This window comes from Xenopus tropicalis, chromosome 4, assembly GCF_000004195.4.
Source record: "Xenopus tropicalis strain Nigerian chromosome 4, UCB_Xtro_10.0, whole genome shotgun sequence".
NCBI lineage: Eukaryota > Metazoa > Chordata > Amphibia > Anura > Pipidae > Xenopus > Xenopus tropicalis.
The window spans coordinates 27,179,309-27,200,804 of record NC_030680.2 but is presented as its reverse complement, the minus strand read 5'-3'; the positions used below and the strand labels follow the sequence as shown (position 1 = coordinate 27,200,804).

General features: G+C 33.3%; 1 protein-coding gene across 1 annotated transcript in view; it reads left to right on the top strand.

Annotated features, from left to right (window-relative positions):
• LOC100498223 (mucin-2) overlaps positions 1-21,496 on the top strand; it is a 163,485-nt gene that overhangs the window by 14,507 nt on the left and 127,482 nt on the right. The window contains exons 23-30 of the mRNA XM_031900758.1: positions 1,898-2,137; positions 3,148-3,304; positions 3,818-3,949; positions 5,005-5,149; positions 5,460-5,597; positions 6,678-6,815; positions 7,341-7,478; positions 8,011-8,148. Of these exons, the coding sequence (XP_031756618.1) occupies positions 1,898-2,137; positions 3,148-3,304; positions 3,818-3,949; positions 5,005-5,149; positions 5,460-5,597; positions 6,678-6,815; positions 7,341-7,478; positions 8,011-8,148 (1,226 nt within the window). The remainder of the gene's footprint in view (positions 1-1,897; positions 2,138-3,147; positions 3,305-3,817; positions 3,950-5,004; positions 5,150-5,459; positions 5,598-6,677; positions 6,816-7,340; positions 7,479-8,010; positions 8,149-21,496) is intronic.

The window sequence follows — 21,496 nt, the reverse complement described above, 5'->3', positions numbered from 1 at the left end:
GGGACCATTTATAACCCCATGTGCAATTGCAGTAGCACAGATTTCCCCACAGTGTTTGCATGCAAAAATTCCATCCGTTACTTGGTACTTGTGCCAACATGCACCCCTTGCACTTCCATATATTTGCACTCGGCACTGTTCAGTTCATCCTAACTGGCATTCGCTCTTACACTGAATGCCAGCAATGATAGCAACCAGACTTGCTTATTGTTTACATTAAGAAATATCTATGGTTTCTTTTATTTCTGGCACTAAACAAGAATATGAAGTTTCACCTTAGTACTCCCTGTCACTTCTGGTCCCAAAAAAACTTCAAAGGAGCTGATAAAACTAATCACCAGTCCACTCAGAAGCCCCTAATAATGAGCTGCTCAAAAGCTAAGGAAGATATTTGTTTGTTTAAAGGGAGCTTTGAACAAATAGATAGAGGTGAGTTCAGTTAACATAGCCCAACTTGCAAATTTGTACTTCATAATGGCAAGAAAAATAGGAAAATAAGGATTTTTTAACATTAAAACAACAGGGAGATTTGAATTTCAACAAAGCTGTTTGTTAAGTGTATACACTAATGTCCCTTTAACAAATTTATGCCCAACCACAGAGTTATTCATTTGAAGGCCAGTGGTCTGCTGGTGGACCTCCAACAGATTTTGAAGGCATCCCCCCACATGCCCAATTTGTTCTTTGGCTTTTTTATGTGTTTTCATTTTTGACTTTTCACTTGGTGCCCTAAGACTGAAAGGTTAACCCAACCCTGGCCCTTATCTGCTTTCAGTTCTGTCATGGCTATAATCCCCCTTTAAACTAAGGACTTTTACTTGACTTTAACTTGACCATCACTGATTAATTAAAATTGCTTTTGATAACTAAAAACTGATATTTTTCTGCAGAAACTCTCTTACCTGCAGTCCTACCCTATTAAGGCCCACACCTTAGTCACATTTCCAGACCTGGAGACAGAGTAGGGGGTAGGGTAGGATTCCTTCTCTCAGCCCCACTGCAAATTTAAAGTTATTATTCTGTTCTATCACTATTCATTTCTCCTTTACAGTTCACTTGATTTGACTTTGTCTTTGACTTTGATTTGCATTGCTGCCAAATCATGTTCTCTTGATGCAGCTTTGCACTTTTTGGGCAGCTTTTCTGCCTGGATTTCATATTCCCTTTCCTTTGACACCGCACCCATCATTCTTGGTGACTTTAACCAACTCAAAATCCTAGTTATAACACTGTTAAATGACAATGTTCAGCAACATACTCTTAGAAGCCCACCTCCATCACTTAATGTTCCTCAGTTTCTTGAAGATGTAGTTTTAATATATATATATATATATGTGTGTTATTTGTAGATTTCATTATACAACTATCTTGTATGGGGCCTCAAGAACTTTACTTATCTAACAAGACAGAAAAGGGACTCAAGACTATAAGAACGATAGAGAGTAGGAAATAGAAAGTAGAAAATGAAAATGGAGGAGAAAGGGTATAGAAAGGAAAGAAGAAGTTAAAGAGAAGAGTGGAAGGAAGAATAGTTAAGTACCGGTGCATGAGTGCAGGAAAAACATCTGAAATTGTTTAAGTATACAAAAGGGTACAAAATGAGAAGGTTAATTGGGCCTTAGTGATGTCATCTGGAAACCTATGGAACCGGAAAGTGAAGAGACCCATTAGGTAGGAACCTGTCCAAATAGGAGCTGAAATTCCACACTGACCATTTGAGATTGTATTTGCACAATAAATGATTGTTTCTAGCGCAGTAATATTCCAATCTATTGATTTTGTTAATAAATTTGTTTTTTAAAGGACTCACAAGACTGAAATTGAGTTTATGCACTGATTTTCATATCTCAATTAATATGCTTAAGGTCTTTCTTGATTGTAATCCTTATTTTTTTAGGGAAATGTTTGTGGTCTGTGTGGAAATTATGATGACAATGCCAACAATGACTTCCTGACCAGTCAATTGATACAAGCCAGCAATGTAATGGACTTTGGAAACAGCTGGAAGCGAAGTAATCTTTGCCCTGATGCAAACAGTATTCCCCAGCCATGCTTTTCAGCACCCCACCGCAGATCTTGGGCTGAAAAGAAGTGTGATATTATCAATAGCAATGTTTTTCTCAGCTGCCACAGCAGGGTAAATGCTTTTTCATTATATTCATTTAATATTTATTTACCTAAAAAGTTGTCATAGTAATACAAAATAATTTGGATTTAACAGTTAATTAGTATTTAAATTGGACTATATGTATTCCATATGAAACACATTGCAAAGTGTAAATGTTTGCCTAAGCCTACGCACCACTGGGTCAGTTGTTATAGGATGGCAGATATAATTTTACAGGAGATGACCTGAACATATATTGTTAGAATATTAGTCAGTAATGATACATCTAAAACAACCTTACTTGTTGAGAAATCCCTAACCTTTTCCTTCACTCATCTGGGTAGATCTTCAGTTCAGATTAAGTACGTATGTTACTTTAGATGTATCACTACAACATACTGTACTGTATGTCACTGCAACATGTAGGCAAAGCTCCTCATGTCACCGTGCCCATTACTATTTAATTACCATATGTAGTAGACTCTTGCTTTTTTAGCTAAAGTATTTTCTGGACTTTTTTAACTTTAGTTAAAGTCTGTGTCACCATTGTACCTTGTTATGATGCATCAAAACAAGCACAACATAAATGGCGGTGCTAATAAATAATTGCTTTAGAAAGTAATATTTTGATGTGATGTGACTTTTCAAGATGGTAGATATAATAACTAATTATATATAAAGAAGGTGTATCTCTTATCTTGTTGTGCTTAGCCATCACTATTTACTGGGAAAATATAAAAAAATATATAAAACATAAAAAAGTTCCAAGCAGATTATTCAGTGCCTTGACTGGAATTAAACCTAGGACCTCAGCTTTGCAAGGCAGCAGGGCTAACTAGGCAGGGTTCTAAAAGGACAAGACTGTTGCATTACCTAGGCCACTGGTTCTGAAATTTTTTTGAAAAGGTGGTGCTTAAAAAATTATTTTCTATGTTATAGTTCCCATAATGCTTTTAGTCCTTGATAAGATAGAAAATGCTTGGAGCTAGGTGGACCAACAATGCTATGGAAGATTTATTGAGATATTTCGTTTTTGGTAGGTGAATCCAAAACCCTTTTATGATTCTTGTGTAAATGATGTCTGCTCCTGTGATACCGGTGGAGACTGTGAGTGCTTCTGCACTGCTCTGGCTGCCTATGCTCAACAGTGTTCTAAAGTAGAAGTCTGTATTGACTGGAGAACGCCAGAGATTTGTCGTGAGTATATAAAGACATTATAAAGCAAAATTTGAGAAAATTATATTACTTTCAAACAATTATTGGTTTCCTAAAATACAAATGTAATTTCACATACAGTCAGTCTCCAGATAAGGGATCAATCTATAATGAAGAGCTTTTTGCTTTAAAGGGAAAGTATACGCTCTTGTTTAACATAAGCTCAAAGAATAGGACTGTGTTGTACTTTTTGCCTATTGTTTTAAATACACAGATTCTAAATCAAAACAAATAACTGCAATATAAAATAATAGGCAAAAAGAATGTTCTGTATTTTAAACTTAATTTGAACAAGGGAGTACACTGTACATTTCTAGATAATAAACATTTATTTGAAAGAAAAAAATATTGATTTGTTATCAAAATCAATTTATATTAGTCAAATTACCCTTATAAGGTAATCTGTCTCTGGATAACAGATTCAGCCAAAGCTTGATGTATATAGTATATACATATATAGTAGCATAAATTATACACTTTCTTTTTCACCTCTAGCAATATACTGTGACTACTATAACGATGATGCAAATGAATGTATGTGGCACTACATGTCCTGCGGCCCACAGTATAGCACATTTCAGCACATCACCAAGTACTGCTTCTCACCCCCTGTCACACACCTGGAAGGTATGTTTTTACCCTTATCCTGCCTGACCTTATTTCATGTTTTTGTCTGTGACATACTTACAGCATTCTGGGATGGAAAGACTGAACTCTAGAAAAGCAGTGTGTAATAAAGAGCACCTTTGGGGGTGATGTATCAAAGTTTGATTTTTTTAAAGTTTCACGCAAATTCCAACAAATTCAAATTTGGTTTCGAAAATCCAAATGTTCGGTTCTTATTAAATGCAAAAAATTTAACAAAAACTCTTCAGCATCTAAAATCTTTAAAGTTTATGTTGAACTCTAGAAAAGCAGTGTGTAATAAAGAGCACCCTTGGGGGTGATGTATCAAAGTTTGAATTTTTGAAAGTTTCACGCAAATTCCAACAAATTCAAATTTGGTTTCGAAAATCCAAATGTTCGGTTCTTATTAAATGCAAAAAATTTAACAAAAACTCTTCAGCATCTAAAATCTTTAAAGTTTATGTTGAAGTCAATAGGAGTTTTTTTCTATTCAAGGTTTTCAAATGTTTTTGCAAGTTTTTAGACTTTTAGAAAATAATGGATACAACATGAATTTATGGAATTCAAATTTTGTTAATGGTTTAATTTGATAGCATTTTAAATTCAATTTTGTAAGTTTATTCAAAGTGTTAAAAACATCTACAATTCTCAGATTCTAGAATTAATAAATAAGTCTTCTAGTAATTATATTTTTTTGTTAGGTCTGGGAATATTTAGAATTAACATAAACATTTTAGACAGAGTAAGCCTGACTGCCAGAGTATGTTCAAGTAGATTAAGGAACCAATGAACCCTAGCCTAGGAAACAATTCACATTTTTATTTCCACCAGAGACATATACAAACTTGATATCATGTAATAATGTTATATTTTTAAATATTACTGTTTCATTGTTTGGGCCAGCTTTATTAGGATTATTCATTTTAAAAAGATCCTTGAACAATATAAACAAAGGATCCATGACCACTATCATAGTTAACTGTGCAATAGCAATAGATTGAAAATCAGGCATAAAGTTTGAGAGAACCTAAACAAAATTTGTTTGTTCTTATAAGGTTGCTATCCAGTTTGTCCACCTGAACGTCCTTATTACGATGAAAGAAATAAATCATGTGTCGATGCATGTGATTCATGCTTTATCAATAACAGAATCTACATGATAAATGACACTGTACCTAGTAATGACATCTGTCAAACATGGTAAGAGAAATCTATTCTATTGTATTACAAAAATAAAACATTTTGTGACTTTGAATTCAATTTGTTAGTGTATTAGATATATGTATGTATTTAAAGTTTGGTAAATTGCTGTTGCACTATGAGAAAGGTCCTAATAAGGACTGAAATGGCTTTTTGTGCAATGTGCTTGGCATAAATATAATTTTTGTGTGTCTTTATATAATTATAATGGCTTTAAAAAAAGCTGCTCTGAAATGTATTTTTTGCCAAATGTCCTTTTGTCCTTTTTGTGTTCATATCATAAAAATGTTTTGTATGTTTTCTTTTTTAGTAAGTGTGATACTAACCAACAACTGCGTTGTACTCCTATCGAGAACCCTCCAGCAGAATGTTTCTCCAAATGCTATATCAATGGCCAAACCTACAACATTAATGATGTGGTACCTAGTACAGATGAGTGCTCAACATGGTGAGTAAGAGAAATAATTGCTGTACAAGAAAAAGTTTGGCAAGCTGTATACAAAATGTTAGTGCAAACAAAAATGTTTAGGCAACCCCAATGCTGCATACTATTCTATCAATAACTGCAGGTTTCCCACTATATTGGGAACCTCATAACACCTTGTCAAGGAGGACATGTACTCCCTTTGAACAGATATGCCACAGGGGACCTAGACACAAGAGAGTAATATTATATTTTATAACATAGTAGTCATACTTCCTACTGGAAAGTTTCTGAAGCACTCCATTATTGTAGGTTTGGTAAACCATTTCCAGCAAACCTCTAGTATATAGTCTGGGAGGATATATTGGAGAATGCTAAAAAGTCATCTTTTTGGTATAAAGAGAAACATTATAATATTATATTAAACTGGTATACCACTCCTGATAAACCACCTACCCTCAGTCTCAAACTGATGCTGATGTAAATGTGAAGACGTGGATACTCTGTCCTACACTAGATTTGCCCTAAGATGAGCCCTTGGGAGGCAGTCCAGAAGTACCTCCATGGGGAATTTTGGACTACTAGACATAGGGATGTTTAAATGTATGTCTTTATAATCTAATAAACCAATATTTAAATCTACTAAACCAGCAAGGAGACTGATAAGCAATCATTTTTAGTTGCATGAAGATTGATCTTTCTAAAATGGAAACAGCAAGTCATACTAACAGAAAAAGAACCACAAAAGTATATAGAGGAAATTAAATGTATGGAATACTTATTTGAATGGAAAAATGCTACAATGCATCCATATCTTGAGGTGGACTTAATGTTGACTCTTATTATGTTGTTGCCACCTTTTAATGGGCCAAACATTTTGACTACTTTAATATATGATCAATTGCTGTACTTTTTTGTATTTGATAAAGGTAAAGTACTAAAATAAAAACAGTTTAGATTTTAAAGATATATATCTATGACTGCAGTGGGTTTTTATGTAATAATACATGTGTTTGTATAATAGCACTGTTATATCTATTTCTTTAAAAATTTGTTTTAGGGTTCAATTCTAAAACTATTTTGTCTTTTTTTTTCCTCTTTCAGTAAGTGTGATATTAACCGACAGCTGAGTTGTTCTCCTATTCCAAATCCTCCAGCAAAATGTATTTCCACCTGCTCCATCAATGGCCAAACCTACAACATTAATGATGTGGTACCTACTTCAGATGACTGTTCCACATGGTAAGTAAGAGAATTTGCTGCTGCAGGAAAAAATATTTTGTCAGGTTGTATTCTAAGAAGTTAGTTGAAATAGTATACCCTTCATTTTTAGAGCACCGATTATGTAATTATGTAATTGAGTGCCTATGAATGAGTGAATCTGTTCCATTTCGCTTTGCCTACTATACTTTTAATTAAAATATACCAAATTGTCTTTCTTTCTCCATAAAATAGCAAAATTGAACATAGGAGTGCTTATTTAAAGTGTAGTATGTGTTCTAGCCCTGTATGGTCTATGTGCTAGCCTCTGTGGTGTCTTTCCAAGCCTCTTTTCTCCCATAAATATTAATTTAGTCATACCAATCCCGGATTGTTTTTGCTAGGCCCTTTCTTAAATCAATCCAGGAACTGTAAAAAAACAGCCCACATTTTGTAATGATAGTTGTTCACATATACCAGGCTTTAAACATATATACCTAGATGTCATATGATTGTGGTTTAGTGTGTTAAATTATAAATCTGTTTGTCTTTTATTTGCTATTTCAGTAAATGTGATACTAACCGACAGCTGAGTTGTACTCCTCTTCAGAATCCTCCAGCAAAATGTATCACCACCTGCTCCATCAATGGCCAAACCTACAACATTAATGATGTGGTACCTACTACAGATGACTGTTCAACATGGTAAGTAAGAACAAACGCTGCTGTACAAGGAAATATTTTGACAGGTTATATACTTAAATGTTACTGAAAAAAGTATATCCTTAATTTTTGAAGCATTGTTTTTATGACATATATTATAAAAAAAAGATTGAGTTTTTATTTTGTATTTATCCTCTTCTTAAAGATCAGCATGCCCTTTTCTTTAAAAAGAAGGGCCTTCACCAAAAATGTATTTTGTCTACATTTTTTACCATACCATATTTTCTTTCTTTCTCCACATACAGTATAGCACCTTAATGGTACATAGAAGTGACTATTTTAAACCAGACATGCTACTTTTTGCTAAACCCTTTCTTCATTCAATCTAGGGATTGTGCCACAGGGGCTCAGAAACAAAAGTGTACTATGTTTCAATAACAAATTCATCAGACTTCCTACTGAAAATGTTCCTATTCATTTCTATATGGTATCCTTGATACATGATCAATGACTGCACTTTTTGTATTTAATAAATTTATAAAATTAAAGATATCTCATTGTTTTTGTTTTTCAGTAAGTGTGATACTAACCAACAAGTGACCTGTGCTCCTGTTGAGAATCCTCCAGCAAAATGTACCTCTAAATGCTATATCAATGGCCAAACCTACAACATTAATGATGTGGTACCAACTACAGATGACTGTTCAGCATGGTAAGTAAGAACAAACGCTGCTGTACAAGGAAATATTGTGGCAGGTTATATACTTAAATGTTAGTGGAAAAGGAAAACCTTAATTTTTAAAGCATTGCTTTTATGACATATATTATAAAAAAAATACAAGATTGAGTGTTTGTTTTGTATTTATTCTCCTCTAAAATATCAGCATGCCCTTTTATTTAAAAAGAAGGGCCTTCACCAAAAATGTACTTTATCTACACTTTTAAATAAAACATACCAATATTTTCTTTCTTTCTCCACATAAAGCGCCTTAATGGTACATAGAAGTGACTATTTTAAGCCAGACATACTACATTTTGCTAAACCCTTTCTTCATCCAATCTAAGGATTGTGCCACAGGGGCTCAGACACAAAAGTGTAATATCATGTTTCAATGACAAATTCATCAGACTTCCTATTGAAAATGTTCCTGTTCATTTCTATATGGTATCCTTGATACATGATCAATGACTGTTCTTTTTGTATTTAATAAATTTATAAAATTAAAGATATCCAATTGTTTTTGTTTTCTCAGTAAGTGTGATACTAACCAACAAGTGACTTGTACACCTGTTGAGAATCCTCCAGCAAAATGTATCTACAAATGCATTATCAATGGCCAAACCTACAACATTAATGACATGGTACCAACTACAGATGACTGTTCAACATGGTAAGTAAGAACAAACGCTGCTGTACAGGGGCTCAGACACAAAAGTGTAATATCATGTTTCAACAACAAATAAATCAAACTTCCTACTTTAAATGTTCTATTCATTTGTATGTGGTATCATTGATCCATGATCAATGGCTGTACTTTTTGCATTTGATAAATTTATAAAATTAAAGATATCCCATTGTTTTTGTTTCACTCTTTCAGTAAATGTGATACTAACCGACAGCTGAGTTGCACTCCTCTTCAGAATCCTCCAGCAAAATGTACAACCACCTGCTCCATCAATGGCCAAACCTACAACATTAATGACGTGGTACCTACTACAGATGTGTGTTCAACATGGTAAGATAATTTGCTGCTGCAGAAAGAAATATTTTGTCAGGTTGTATTCTATAAAGTTAGTGGAAATAGTATACCCTTTATTTTTAGAGCACTGATTATGTAATTGAGTGCCTATTAGTGATGAGTGAATCTGTTCCGTTTCCACTTTCAAATAAAACATACCAAATTGCCTTTCTTTCTCCATAAAATAGCAAAATTAAGTGTAGTATGTGTTCTAGCCCTGTATGGTCTATGTGCTAACCTCTGTGGTGCCTGTCTCTCAAAACATCATTTCTCCCATAAATTATTAATTTAGTCATACCATCCCTGATTGTTTTTCCTAGGCCCTGTCTTAAATCAATCTGTGAATTGTAAAAATAACAGCCCACATTTTGTAATGGTAGTTGTTCACATATGCCAGGCTTTATATACCAAATTGTCTTTCTTTCTCCATAAAATAGCAAAATAGAACATAGGAGTGCTTATTTTAAGCGTAGTCTGTGTTCTAGCCCTATATGATCTATGTGCTAACCTCTGTGGTGCCTGTCTTTCCAAGCCTCTTTTCTCCCATAAATATTAATTTAGTCATACCAATTCCTGATTGTTTTTGCTAGGCCCTTTCTTAAATCAATCTGTGAACTGTTAAAAAACAGCCCGCATTTTGTAATGATAGTTGTTCACATATACCAGGCTTTAAACATATTTACCTAGATGTCATATGATTGTGGTTTAGTGTGTTAAATTATAAATCTGTTTTGTCTTTTCTTTTGCTATTTCAGTATATGTGATACTAACCGACAGCTGAGTTGCACTCCTCTTCAGAATTCAAAATGTATCACCACCTGCTCCATCAATGGCCAAACCTACAATATTAATGATGTGGTACCTACTACAGATGACTGTTCAACATGGTAAGTAAGAACAAATGCTGCTGTACAAGTAAATATTTTGGCAGGTTATATATACGTAAATGTTAGTGAAAAAAGTATATCCTTAACTTTGAAAGCATTGTTTTTATGACATATATTATTTAAAAAAAAATACATGGTTGAGTGTTTATTGTGTATTTATCCTCTTCTTAAAGATCAGTATGCCCTTTTCTTTAAAAAGAAGGGATTTCACCAAAAATTTATTTTGTCTACTCTTTTAAATAAAACATACCAATATTTTCTTTCTTTCTCCACATACAGTATAGCACCTTAATGGTATTTAGAAGTGCCTGTTTTAAACCAGACATGCTACTTTTTGCTAAACCCGTTCTTCATCCAATCTAGGGATTGTTCCACAGACACAAAAGTGTAATATGTTTCAATGACATATTCATCAGACTTCCTACTGAAAATGTTCCTGTTGCTTTATATATGGTATCCTTGATCCATGATCAATGACTGGACTTTTTGTATTTAATAAATTCATAAAATTAAATATATCCCATTGTTTTTCTCTTTCAGTAAGTGTGATACTAACCAACAAATGACTTGTACTCCTGTTGAGAATCCTCCAGCAAAATGTATCTACAAATGCGTTATCAATGGCCAAACCTACAGCATTAATGACGTGGTACCTAGTACAGATGACTGTTCAACATGGTAAGTAAGAACAAACGCTGCTGTACAAGGAACTATTTTGGCAGGTTATATACTTAAATGTTAATGAAAAAGGAAAACCTTATTTTTTTATGACATATATTATAAAAAAAATACAAGATTGAGTGTTTGTTTTGTATTCATTCTCCTCTTAAATATCAGCACGCCCTTTTATTTAAAAAGAAGGGTCTTCACCAAAAATGTATTTTGTCTACACTTTTAAATAAAACATACCAATATTTTCTTTCTTTCTCCACATATAGTGCCTTAATGGTACATAGAAGTGCCTATTTTAAACCAGACATACTACATTTTTCTAAACCCTTTCTTCATCCAGTCTAAGAATTGTTCCACAGGGGCTCAGACACAAAAGTGTAAAGTCATGTTTTAATGACAAATTCATCAGAATTCCTATTGAAAATGTTCTAATTAATTTCTATATGTACCCTTGATCCATGATCAATCGCTGTACTTTTTTTATTTAATAAATTCATAAAATTAAAGATGTCCCATTGTTTTTCTCTTTCAGTATGTGTGATACTAACCAACAAGTGACTTGTACTCCTGTTGAGAATCCTCCAGCAAAATGTATATATAAATGCGTTATCAATGGCCAAACCTACAACATTAATGACATGGTACCAACTACAGATGACTGTTCAACATGGTAAGTAAGAACAAACGCTGTTGTACAAGGAAATGTTTTGGCAGGTTATGTGTTTAAATGTTAGTGAAAAAGGAAAACCTTAATTTTTAAAGTATTGTTTTTATGACATAAATTTAAAGAAAGAAAAAAAAAATACAAGATTGAGTGTATGTTTTGTATTCATTCTCTTCTTAAAGTTCAGCCAAAAATGTTTTTTGTCTACACTTTTAAATTAAACATACCAATGTTTTCTTTCTTTCTCCACATATAGCACATTAATGGTACATCGAAGTGCCTATTTTAAGCCAGACATGCTACTTTTTGCTAAACCCTTTTTTCATCCAATCTAGGGACTGTGCCACAGGGGCTCAGACACAGAAGTGTAATATCATGTTTCAATAACAAATGAATCAGACTTCCTAATGAAAATGTTATATTCATTTCTATATGGTATTCTTGATCCATGATCAATGGCTGTACTCTGTATTTGATAAATTTATTATATTAAAGATATCCCATTATTTTTGTTTTTCTCTTTTAGTAAATGTGATACTAACCGACAGCTGAGTTGTACTCCTCTTCAGAATCCTCCAGCAAAATGTTTCTCCACCTGCTCCATCAATGGCCAAACCTACAACATTTATGACATGGTACCTACTTCAGATGACTGTTCAACATGGTAAGTAAGAGAATTTGCTGCTATAAAGGAAATATTTAGTCAGGTTTTATTCTAAAAAGTTAGTGGAAATAGTATACCCTTCATTTTTAGAGCACCGATTATGTAATTATGTAATTGAGTGCCTATGACTGATGAACAAATCTGTCCTGCTTCACTTCACCTACTACACTTTTAAATAAAATATACCAAATTGTCTTTCTTTCTCCATAAAATAGCAAAATATAAAATAGGAGTGCTTATTTTAAGCATAGTCTCTGTTCTAGCCCTGTATGATCTATGTGCTAACCTCTGTGGTGCCTGTCTTTCCAAGCCTCTTTTCTCCCATAAATATTAATTTAGTCATACCATCCCTGATTGTTTTTGCTAGGCCCTTTCTTAAATCAATCCAGGAACTGTAAAAAAACAGCCCACATTTTGTAATAATAGTTGTTCACATATACCAGGCTTTAAACATATATACCTAGATGTCATATTATTGTGGTTTAGTGTGTTAAATTATAAATCTGTTATGTCTTTTCTTTTGCTATTTCAGTATATGTGATACTAACCGACAGCTGAGCTGTACGCCTCTTCAGAATCCTCCAGCAAAATGTATCACCACCTGCTCCATCAATGGCCAAACCTACAACATTAATGATGTGGTACCTACTACAGATGACTGTTCAACATGGTAAGTTAGAACAATAGCTGCTGTACAAGGAAATATTTTGGCAGGTTGTATACAAAATGTTGAAATTGCATAACCTTAATTTTTAAAGCATTTATAACATTTTTTATGAAAAATATCTTCGAAAGTTCATTATATTCAACCTCTGTTTAAAGATCAGCATGTCTTTGTAGTAAATTGGCAGGGCCTTCAACGAAAATGCATTATGTCTCTTTAATAAAACATTTTCTTTCTTTCTCTACAATATAGCACATTAATAGTGCACAGGAGTGAATATTTTAGCATAGTGTGTGTTCTAACCCTGTATAGTCTATGTGCTAACCTCTTTTTCCCATAAATTATTAATTTAGTCATACCACCCCTGATTCTTTTGGCTAGTCCCTTTCTTAAATCATTCGAGGAACTTTAATAAAACAGCCCAAAATTTGTAATATTAGTTGTTGACATATATTATAACTGTAGTATGTGTCTCTGAGGTTTACCGTCACTACAAAGCACTTAATTCCCCATTACCCAATGACTATCAAGATACAGTAAGAAGGATACAATGAAGATTTAAGAAAACTCATAAACACTGTGCCTTTAGCTGTGGCAGAATCTGGTGGTATAAATAAAAAAATCATGTTAGGCCTCTGGCAATAAGGTGGATAAAATATGTGAAAAGTAGAATGATGTGCTTGAACTGTTTATTTTTATTTGCTATATTGAAAAGTTTTTGTGCCTCTCAAATAAAAGGTTGTATTTTGCAATATAACATGTTTTACTATCCCATAGTTTAATGTATGCTATTATGTCATGTCCATAGTGCAATGGGAAGTATTGATAGGCAGCAGTATCAGTTTCTTTCATGGGTTAAAATATACTTAGACTATCCTAAATCTCTATCTAAAAATAAAAACATGCAATGCCTGCATTGCAATGTCTCCCCTATATTAAAAGCCCCAACAAGGAGGTCACAAATTCCTTTTGAGCAGATACTGTATACCACAGGGACTCAGGGTACAAAAGCACAGTATCAAATTTTAATGACATATTAATCATACTTTCCTAATCACTTCCGGTGGTGTCCTTTTTTCATGATCAATGGCTATACTTTATGTATTTGTTAACTTGATAAAAAATAAAGTACCAAAATCAAAACTGTTTAGGCTTTAGACATATATACTTAGATGTCCTATGATTGTGGTTTAGTGTGTTAAATCCTAAATTTATAATGTCTTTTCTTTTGCTATTTCAGTAAATGTAATACAAACCAACAAGTGAGTTGTAGTCCTCTTCAGAATCCTCCAGCAAAATGTATCACCACCTGCTCCATCAATGGCCAAACCTACAATATAAATGACATAGTACCTACTACAGATGACTGTTCAACATGGTAAGTAAGAGAAATAGCTACTGCACCAGAAATAGTTTGGCAGGTTGTATACAAAATGTTGAAATAGCATACCCTTAATTTTAAAAGCATTTAAAATTCCTATAAATTATTGTTTTTTTTTTCTTTGCTAAGTTCTTTATTGAGTGTTTATATAATTTGATGGTGTTTGTCAAACAGCCTTGTAATATATTTTTTCTTTTAGTCAAATATTCCATAGTTTTAGCATGCTCAATCATAAAGCTGTTTTGTCTTTTCTTTTTCTCTTTCAGTCACTGTAATACTAACCAACAAGTGACTTGTAGTCTAATTGAGCAGCACCATAATATTTTTTTAGACAAATATGCTTTTATGTGACTGTGTTTAATCATAAAGATGTTTTGTTTCTTTTTCTCTTTTAGTTATTGTGATACTAACCTACAAGTGAGCTGTAGTCTTATTCAGAATCCTCCAGCAAAATGTATCTCCAAATGCTATATCAATGGCCAAACCTACAACATTAATGATGTGGTACCTACTACAGATGACTGTTCAGCATGGTAAGTAAGAGAAATAGCTGCTGTATAATGCATCAGAAAATAAAAGCCTACCATTCTATAAATAACTGCAGGTTTCTCACTATATTACCTGCCTAAGCAGGTAGGTTACAGTTATGTCAAGGTTCAAACAAGGCACAAATTGTAGTAGATTGTTGCCTCCACAGCTGCCTAATTTTTTTTAACTACATTAGGAACTGTTGTGCACATTAAAAAAGCTAAAAGCGGCAGAGACAAAAAACTAAAGAAATGTGAAACAATTCACAGATGGCGAAATACAGATACATAATAATACAAAGCATATGTATGAGGAATTGTGAAGTTAATGGATTTACTGCTTTCCTGACTGAAGCCATTTTGGGAGTCATAAGCATTCATAATTCTCGTACTTTCTTCTAATCCTTTCATGTGCCTGGTTTCTCTCTCTCTTCATTTATTTTCCATTCCTCTCCACCTACTATATACTGTAGTTTTGTTGAATTTGATTATGTTGTTAACATACTTTTAATGGACCAAATATTAGGACTATTTCATTGCATGACTATTAGCTGCATTAATTGTATTTGATAATTTTAAAAGAAAAAAAATAAAATCAAGTTCCAAAATTAAAAATATATACTTAGCTGTCATATAATTGTATTGTGTATTTATGTAATTAAACTGTATTTGTAAAGCAGCACTATATTATACCTTTAAGTCAAATATTAATTTGTATTATCATGTTTCTATTATAAAGCTTTTCTGTCTTTTTTCTTCTCTTTTAGCAAGTGTGATACTAACAAACAAGTGACTTGCACTCTTATTGAGAATCCTCCAGCTAAATGTACCTCCAAATGCTATATCAATGGCCAAACCTACAACATTAATGATGTGGTACCAATTACAGATGACTGTTTAGCATGGTAAGTAAGAGAAATAACTGCTGTACTATTGAATCTTTTGGAAAGTTGTGTGCAAGAGGTTAGTGGAAAACAAGAATGCTTATTTTGCCCTGCTGCTGGGAGAATCAAAGAACTAGAACACAGTGGAAATTTCTATCTGAAAATAAAATCATATTATATGTGCAGTTCTCCCACTATATTAAGACCCTTATTAAAACAGGAAGATTACATACTCCTTTTAATTGGATATGCTACATAGACCCAAGGTGCAACAGAGTGATATAATATTTTATATGATATTATCATATTTTTGATTGATCAGACTTCCTACTGAAACTTTTCCCATTCACTCCAATATGGTATCCTGGGTGGAATGATGCCTAGCAACCATCCAGTATATAGACTGGGAGGACATTTGGAGAGAACACATTATTTTCTCTATTTTGAACCTTTTCCAAAGGAATTGTCTTTATTTAACCCCTTATATGGAGACAGTATGGATGCTCTTTCCTAGGGTGCTTTATACTAATATAGATAGGGATCCCGGAGCTTAAGTCTTGCCAAAACCAATAAAAAACAGCTAGGAGACTAATGACATATTTTGATAGTGGCTAGGAAATTGCTCTGTCTGAAATGGAAACAGCAAACCATACCTACAGAAATGGAACCACAGAAATAAATAGAGTAAATTTAACTAATTCAATTCTTATGTCATGGCATAATAATACAATGCATACAGATGATGACATACCTTTTTAATTTGATTACAAAACTTTGTTGCAAAACTTTTAAAGACCAAACATTATCATTATCTGATCAATGGCTGTGCCTAATTTATGTGATAACTCGATAAAAATAAAGTACAGGTATGGGACCCATTATCCGGAAACCCATTATTGAGAAAGTTCCGAATTATGGAAAACCATTTCCATTTTAATCAAAGTCACATTTTTGAAAATGATTTTCTTTTTCTCTGTAATAATAAAACAGTACCTTGTGCTTGATCCAAACTAAGATATAATCAATCCTTATTGGAGGCAAAACCTATTCCTAAACCTATTGGGCTTAATTACTGTTTAAATAATTATTTAGTAGACTTAAGGCATGGAGATCCCAATTATGGAACAATACCTTATCTGGAAAACCCCAGGTTCCAAGCTTTATGGATAACAGATCCAATACCTGTACCAAAATAAAGAATATTTATGCTTTAAAAATATATACTATATATAGCTATCATATGATTGTAGTGTTTCTTATGTAATTGCACTGTATTTGTAGCAGCACTGTAATATATTTTATTTATTTTACCCGGATCTCATATCTATTCGTTTTACTGTGTTCAATAATAAAGCTGTTTTGTCTTTATTCTCTCTTAGTATGTGCGATACTAACCAACAAGTGAGCTGTACTCTTATTCCGAATCCTCCAGCAAAATGTATCTCCAAATGCTATATCAATGGCCAAACCTACAGCATTAATGATGTGGTACCTACTACAGATGACTGTTCAACATGGTAAGTAAAAGACATTCCTGCTGTATAAGAAAATATTTTGGCAGGTTGTATACAAAATGTTAATAGAAACAAAACTGCTTAGGCTACCCTGCTGCTAGCAGAATAAAAGAGTTGATGCAGCTGAAATCTCTATCTGAAAATAAAAACATACTATTCTCCCACTGTATTAAGTCCTATGGAAGCCTCAACAAGGATGTGATATACTCCTTTTGAGCTGATGTTCCACAGGGCAAAGAAAGCAATATCATGTTTTATGACATATTAATCAACATTTCCTAGTCATTCGTATGTGGTATCCTGAATAGACCAATTCCCAACAAACCACTGGCATATAGACTGGGAAGAGATTTTGGAAAATGCTTAAAAGTCATCTGTTTGTCTCCAATACAAATAGCACATTTATAAAATAAAACAGAAATGGTGCCTTTTTCTTAATTTAACTACCTTTAATACTTCCCTCAGTTGCTAGACACTGGCATTAATGTGGACAAGTGGGAACTTTGCCCCATACATTATGGTATTGCCATAAGATCATCTCTTTCTGGGAGACAGTACAAAGATCTTTCACAGATTGTTTGTGAATAATATGCATACTGATTCCATGACTTAAGTCCAGCTAGGAGACTGATATAACATATTTTGAAATTAGCAAGGAGATTGTTCTATCAAAAATGGAAACAGTAACCATTAAAGAAAAGTAGCCACAGAAAGGTATAGAGCAAATTAAACAAATGGAATACTAACTTACACAGGCATAATAGGATTTACTGCTTTCCTGACTGGAGCTGTGATTGAGACTTGATTTATACACTGTTACAATGCTCCCTTTTTCTCATTATCCTTTTCATTTGCCTGTATTCTTGTTTCTTTGACTTAAGCCACTTCTTTCCACATGCTATAGAGCAATTGTCATTTTTCAATTTGATTATGTTGCTGACTTACTTGTAGTGGACCAAACATTGTCTTCTTCATTATATGATCAATCACCATCCTTATTGTATTCGATAACCTGATAAAAAAAGTAACAAATTGAAAAATCTTTAAACATTTATACCTAGCTGTGATATAATTGAAGTGTCTTATTTAACTGCATTGTGTTTGTAAAGCAGCACTGTTATAATTGTAATTTGTTTTAGCCAGATATCTATTTGTTTTACGGTGTTCAGTCACAAAGATGTTTGTATTCTTTTTTTTCTCTTTCAGTAAGTGTGATACTAACCAACAAGTGAGCTGTACTCTTATTCCGAATCCTCCAGCAAAATGTACCTACAAATGCTATATCAATGGCCAAATCTACAACATTAATGATGTGGTACCTACTTCAGATGAATGTTCAACATGGTAAGTAACAGAAATATCTGCGGCAATAGAAAATATTTTGTCACGTTGTACACAAAATGTTAGTGGAAACAAAAATGCTGCTGGCAGAATCAACAAGCTAATTATATCAATAACTGCAGGTCTCCTAATATATTAAGAACCTTATGAAAACCTCAACACTCAGTTTAATATATGGCAGATGGTCCCAGGGCAAAAGGCAGTGATAATATTTTTATGACATATTGATCAGACTCCTTACTTTTTCAGTCATTTGTATTTGATATCTTAGGTGGGATGATTCCCAGCAACCCTCCAGTATATAGACTGGGAGTAAATATGGGAGTACACTAAACAGTCATCTATTTTTGTCAAAAAGAATATGTTTCAGATTATACTGAATTGGTACTCTATTGCTGAGAAGCTACATGGAATACTCCTGCCAGTCTCAAATAGATGCTGGCTTAAATGTGAAGAATTTAGAATTGTGTCCCATATATTATGGAATAGCCTTGAGATCACCCCCTTCTTGGAGTCAGTATGGTGATCCTCTACAGTGTAATATGAACAATATGCAAAAAGATCCATGTAATAATGTTCTGGGCAACCAGTGCTTATATCTACTAAACCACCTAGGTGTTGATGAACTATATGTTGAAGGTGGCAAGGAAATTGCTCTGTCTGATATAGAATTAGCAAATCCCAGCCACAGAAAGAAAAGGGGGCATACAAATCAATGGAATAATGACATTCATAGCCTAAAAGTACAATGCATACATATGATATAGTGTGGATTTATTGGGTTTACAGCTTTCCCAACTGGAGCTATGATTTAGGGTGACATGGGTATTTATAATTCTCCTTTTTTATCATCCATTTATTTGCCTGTCTTCTTTCTCCCTTTCCTTTTACTTTGGTCATGACTTTCCATCTGCAAAATATATGTAATTTAATTAATTTGATTATGTTGTTGTCATACTTTCAATGGACCAAGCATTGTGACTGCTTCATTAACTGATCAATGGTTGTTCATACTGTATGTGATCATATGATAAAAGTAAAGTAAAAATATAAAATGTCTGAAACATACAGTATATAGCTAGCTGTCATATGATTGTAGTGTGTTTGTGTTGTTATAATGTTATCATTATAAAGCAGCTCTGTAATATAGCTCATTTAGGGAGTCATAAAAACTTTAAAAGCTTCTTCTTTCTTCTGGTCTTCTTTCATTTTCTTTACATTTTAACACTCCTCTTTACATGCTATATAGCTGGAGTTATTTTTGAATTTTATAATGTTGTTGTCTCACTTTTAATGGACAAAACATTGTGACTATTACTGTATATTAAATGATCAATTCCTGTACTTATTGTATTTGATAACTTAATAACCATAAAGTATCTAGATTTAGGTTTTAAACACCTATACCCAGGTGTCATATGATTGTATTGTGTGTAATTTTATTGTGTTTGTAAAGCAGCACTGTAAGATATTTTGTTTATTTTAATCACATACTCTTTTGTTTTACGTTTATCATATAATCAAGACATTTTGTCTTTTTTTCTCTTTCAGTATGTGTGATTCTAACCAACAATTGAGTTGTACTCTTATTCCAAATCCTCCAGCAAAATGTATCTCCAAATGCTATATCAATGGCCAAACCTACAATATTAATGACGTGGTACCTAGTACAGATGACTGTTCAACTTGGTAAGTAAGAGAAATAACTGCTGTACATGAAAAACTTTCAGAAATTTGTATACAAAATGTTAGTGGACACTACCCTGCTGCTGGCAGAATCAAAGAGTTAACACAGCAGAAATTTCTATCTGAAATGGAAAACATACCATTGTATCAACAACTGATGGTCTCCCACTGTAAAGAAGTCCAGGGCACAAGAGAGCAATATCATGTTTTATGACATATCAATTAGGCCCCCTACTGAAAATTTCGTAGTCACTCCTATATGGTATCCTGAATCGACTAATTCCCAGAAAACCTCTGGCGTATAGAGATTTGGGAATGCTAAGATGTCAACTCTTTGGGGCACATTTACAAAAGCACAAACTCACGAGCGTTCATGCGAACGCTCCGAGTGTATTTTCGCCGTTTTTTTCGGGCGTCCGCACGACTTTTTCGTACGGCGCATGACTTTTTCGTACGCTGCACGACTTTTTCGGACGTTTGCACGAACAAATCTGAAAGGTTTTACCGCTGTTTACAATTGTTGGGTATGAAAATTTCGTGAATTTCGGATCGCCAATACGATATTATCGTGACTAATACGATTTTTTCATAAGCATTTTCGTGATATTTGGGATCTTACGAAATTTTCGTTTCCAATACGATTTTTTCCCATTCGTGATTCGGATTCGTGGATTAGTAAATGTGCCCCTTTGTCTCCATTACAAATAGCACATTTATTAATTTGCCATACAGTTTATTTTGGAAAAATATATATAACAATTCCTAAAAGTCCTGGAGAAAACAATATGTTTATCTTTTAACCAGCTAGGAAACAAATAAAGTATATTTTGACATTAGCAAGGAGATTGCTCTGTCAGAAATGGAAACAGTGAACTTTACTGGGTGACACACAGATCTACTAGTAGCAGCTACTTTTTCACGGCTACTAAACACCAGGAAATCCCCTGCCATTGACAATACTGAGAATTGCCTCTGCTAAAACACACATAGAGACAATTATCAACATTGTCTAGTTTTGTAGCCATGACAAGTAGCTGCTACTAGTACCTCCATGTGTCTTCACCCTTACTCAAAGAAAAGTAGCCACAGAGATATATAGAGAAAATTAAACAAATGGAATATTTACTTGTATGGTATAATAATACAATGCATACATTTGATAAATGGTGGGGTCATTGTTGTACTCTTTTAGAATGCTCTTTCTTTCTTATGATTTTTTTTATTTGTTTTTTTTTTTTCATTTTGATTATGTTGTTGCCATACAACAGACCAAACATTGTGACTTCTTCATTAAATAACCAATCACTGTATCTATTGTATTTGATTAAAATAAAATAGCAAAATGAAAAATGTTAGCACTTTAAATATATATATTTTTTGCTTCATACAAGTCCTGTGAGTGAGGTTTGTTTGTGCTTACTTGTTATGTTATGTAAA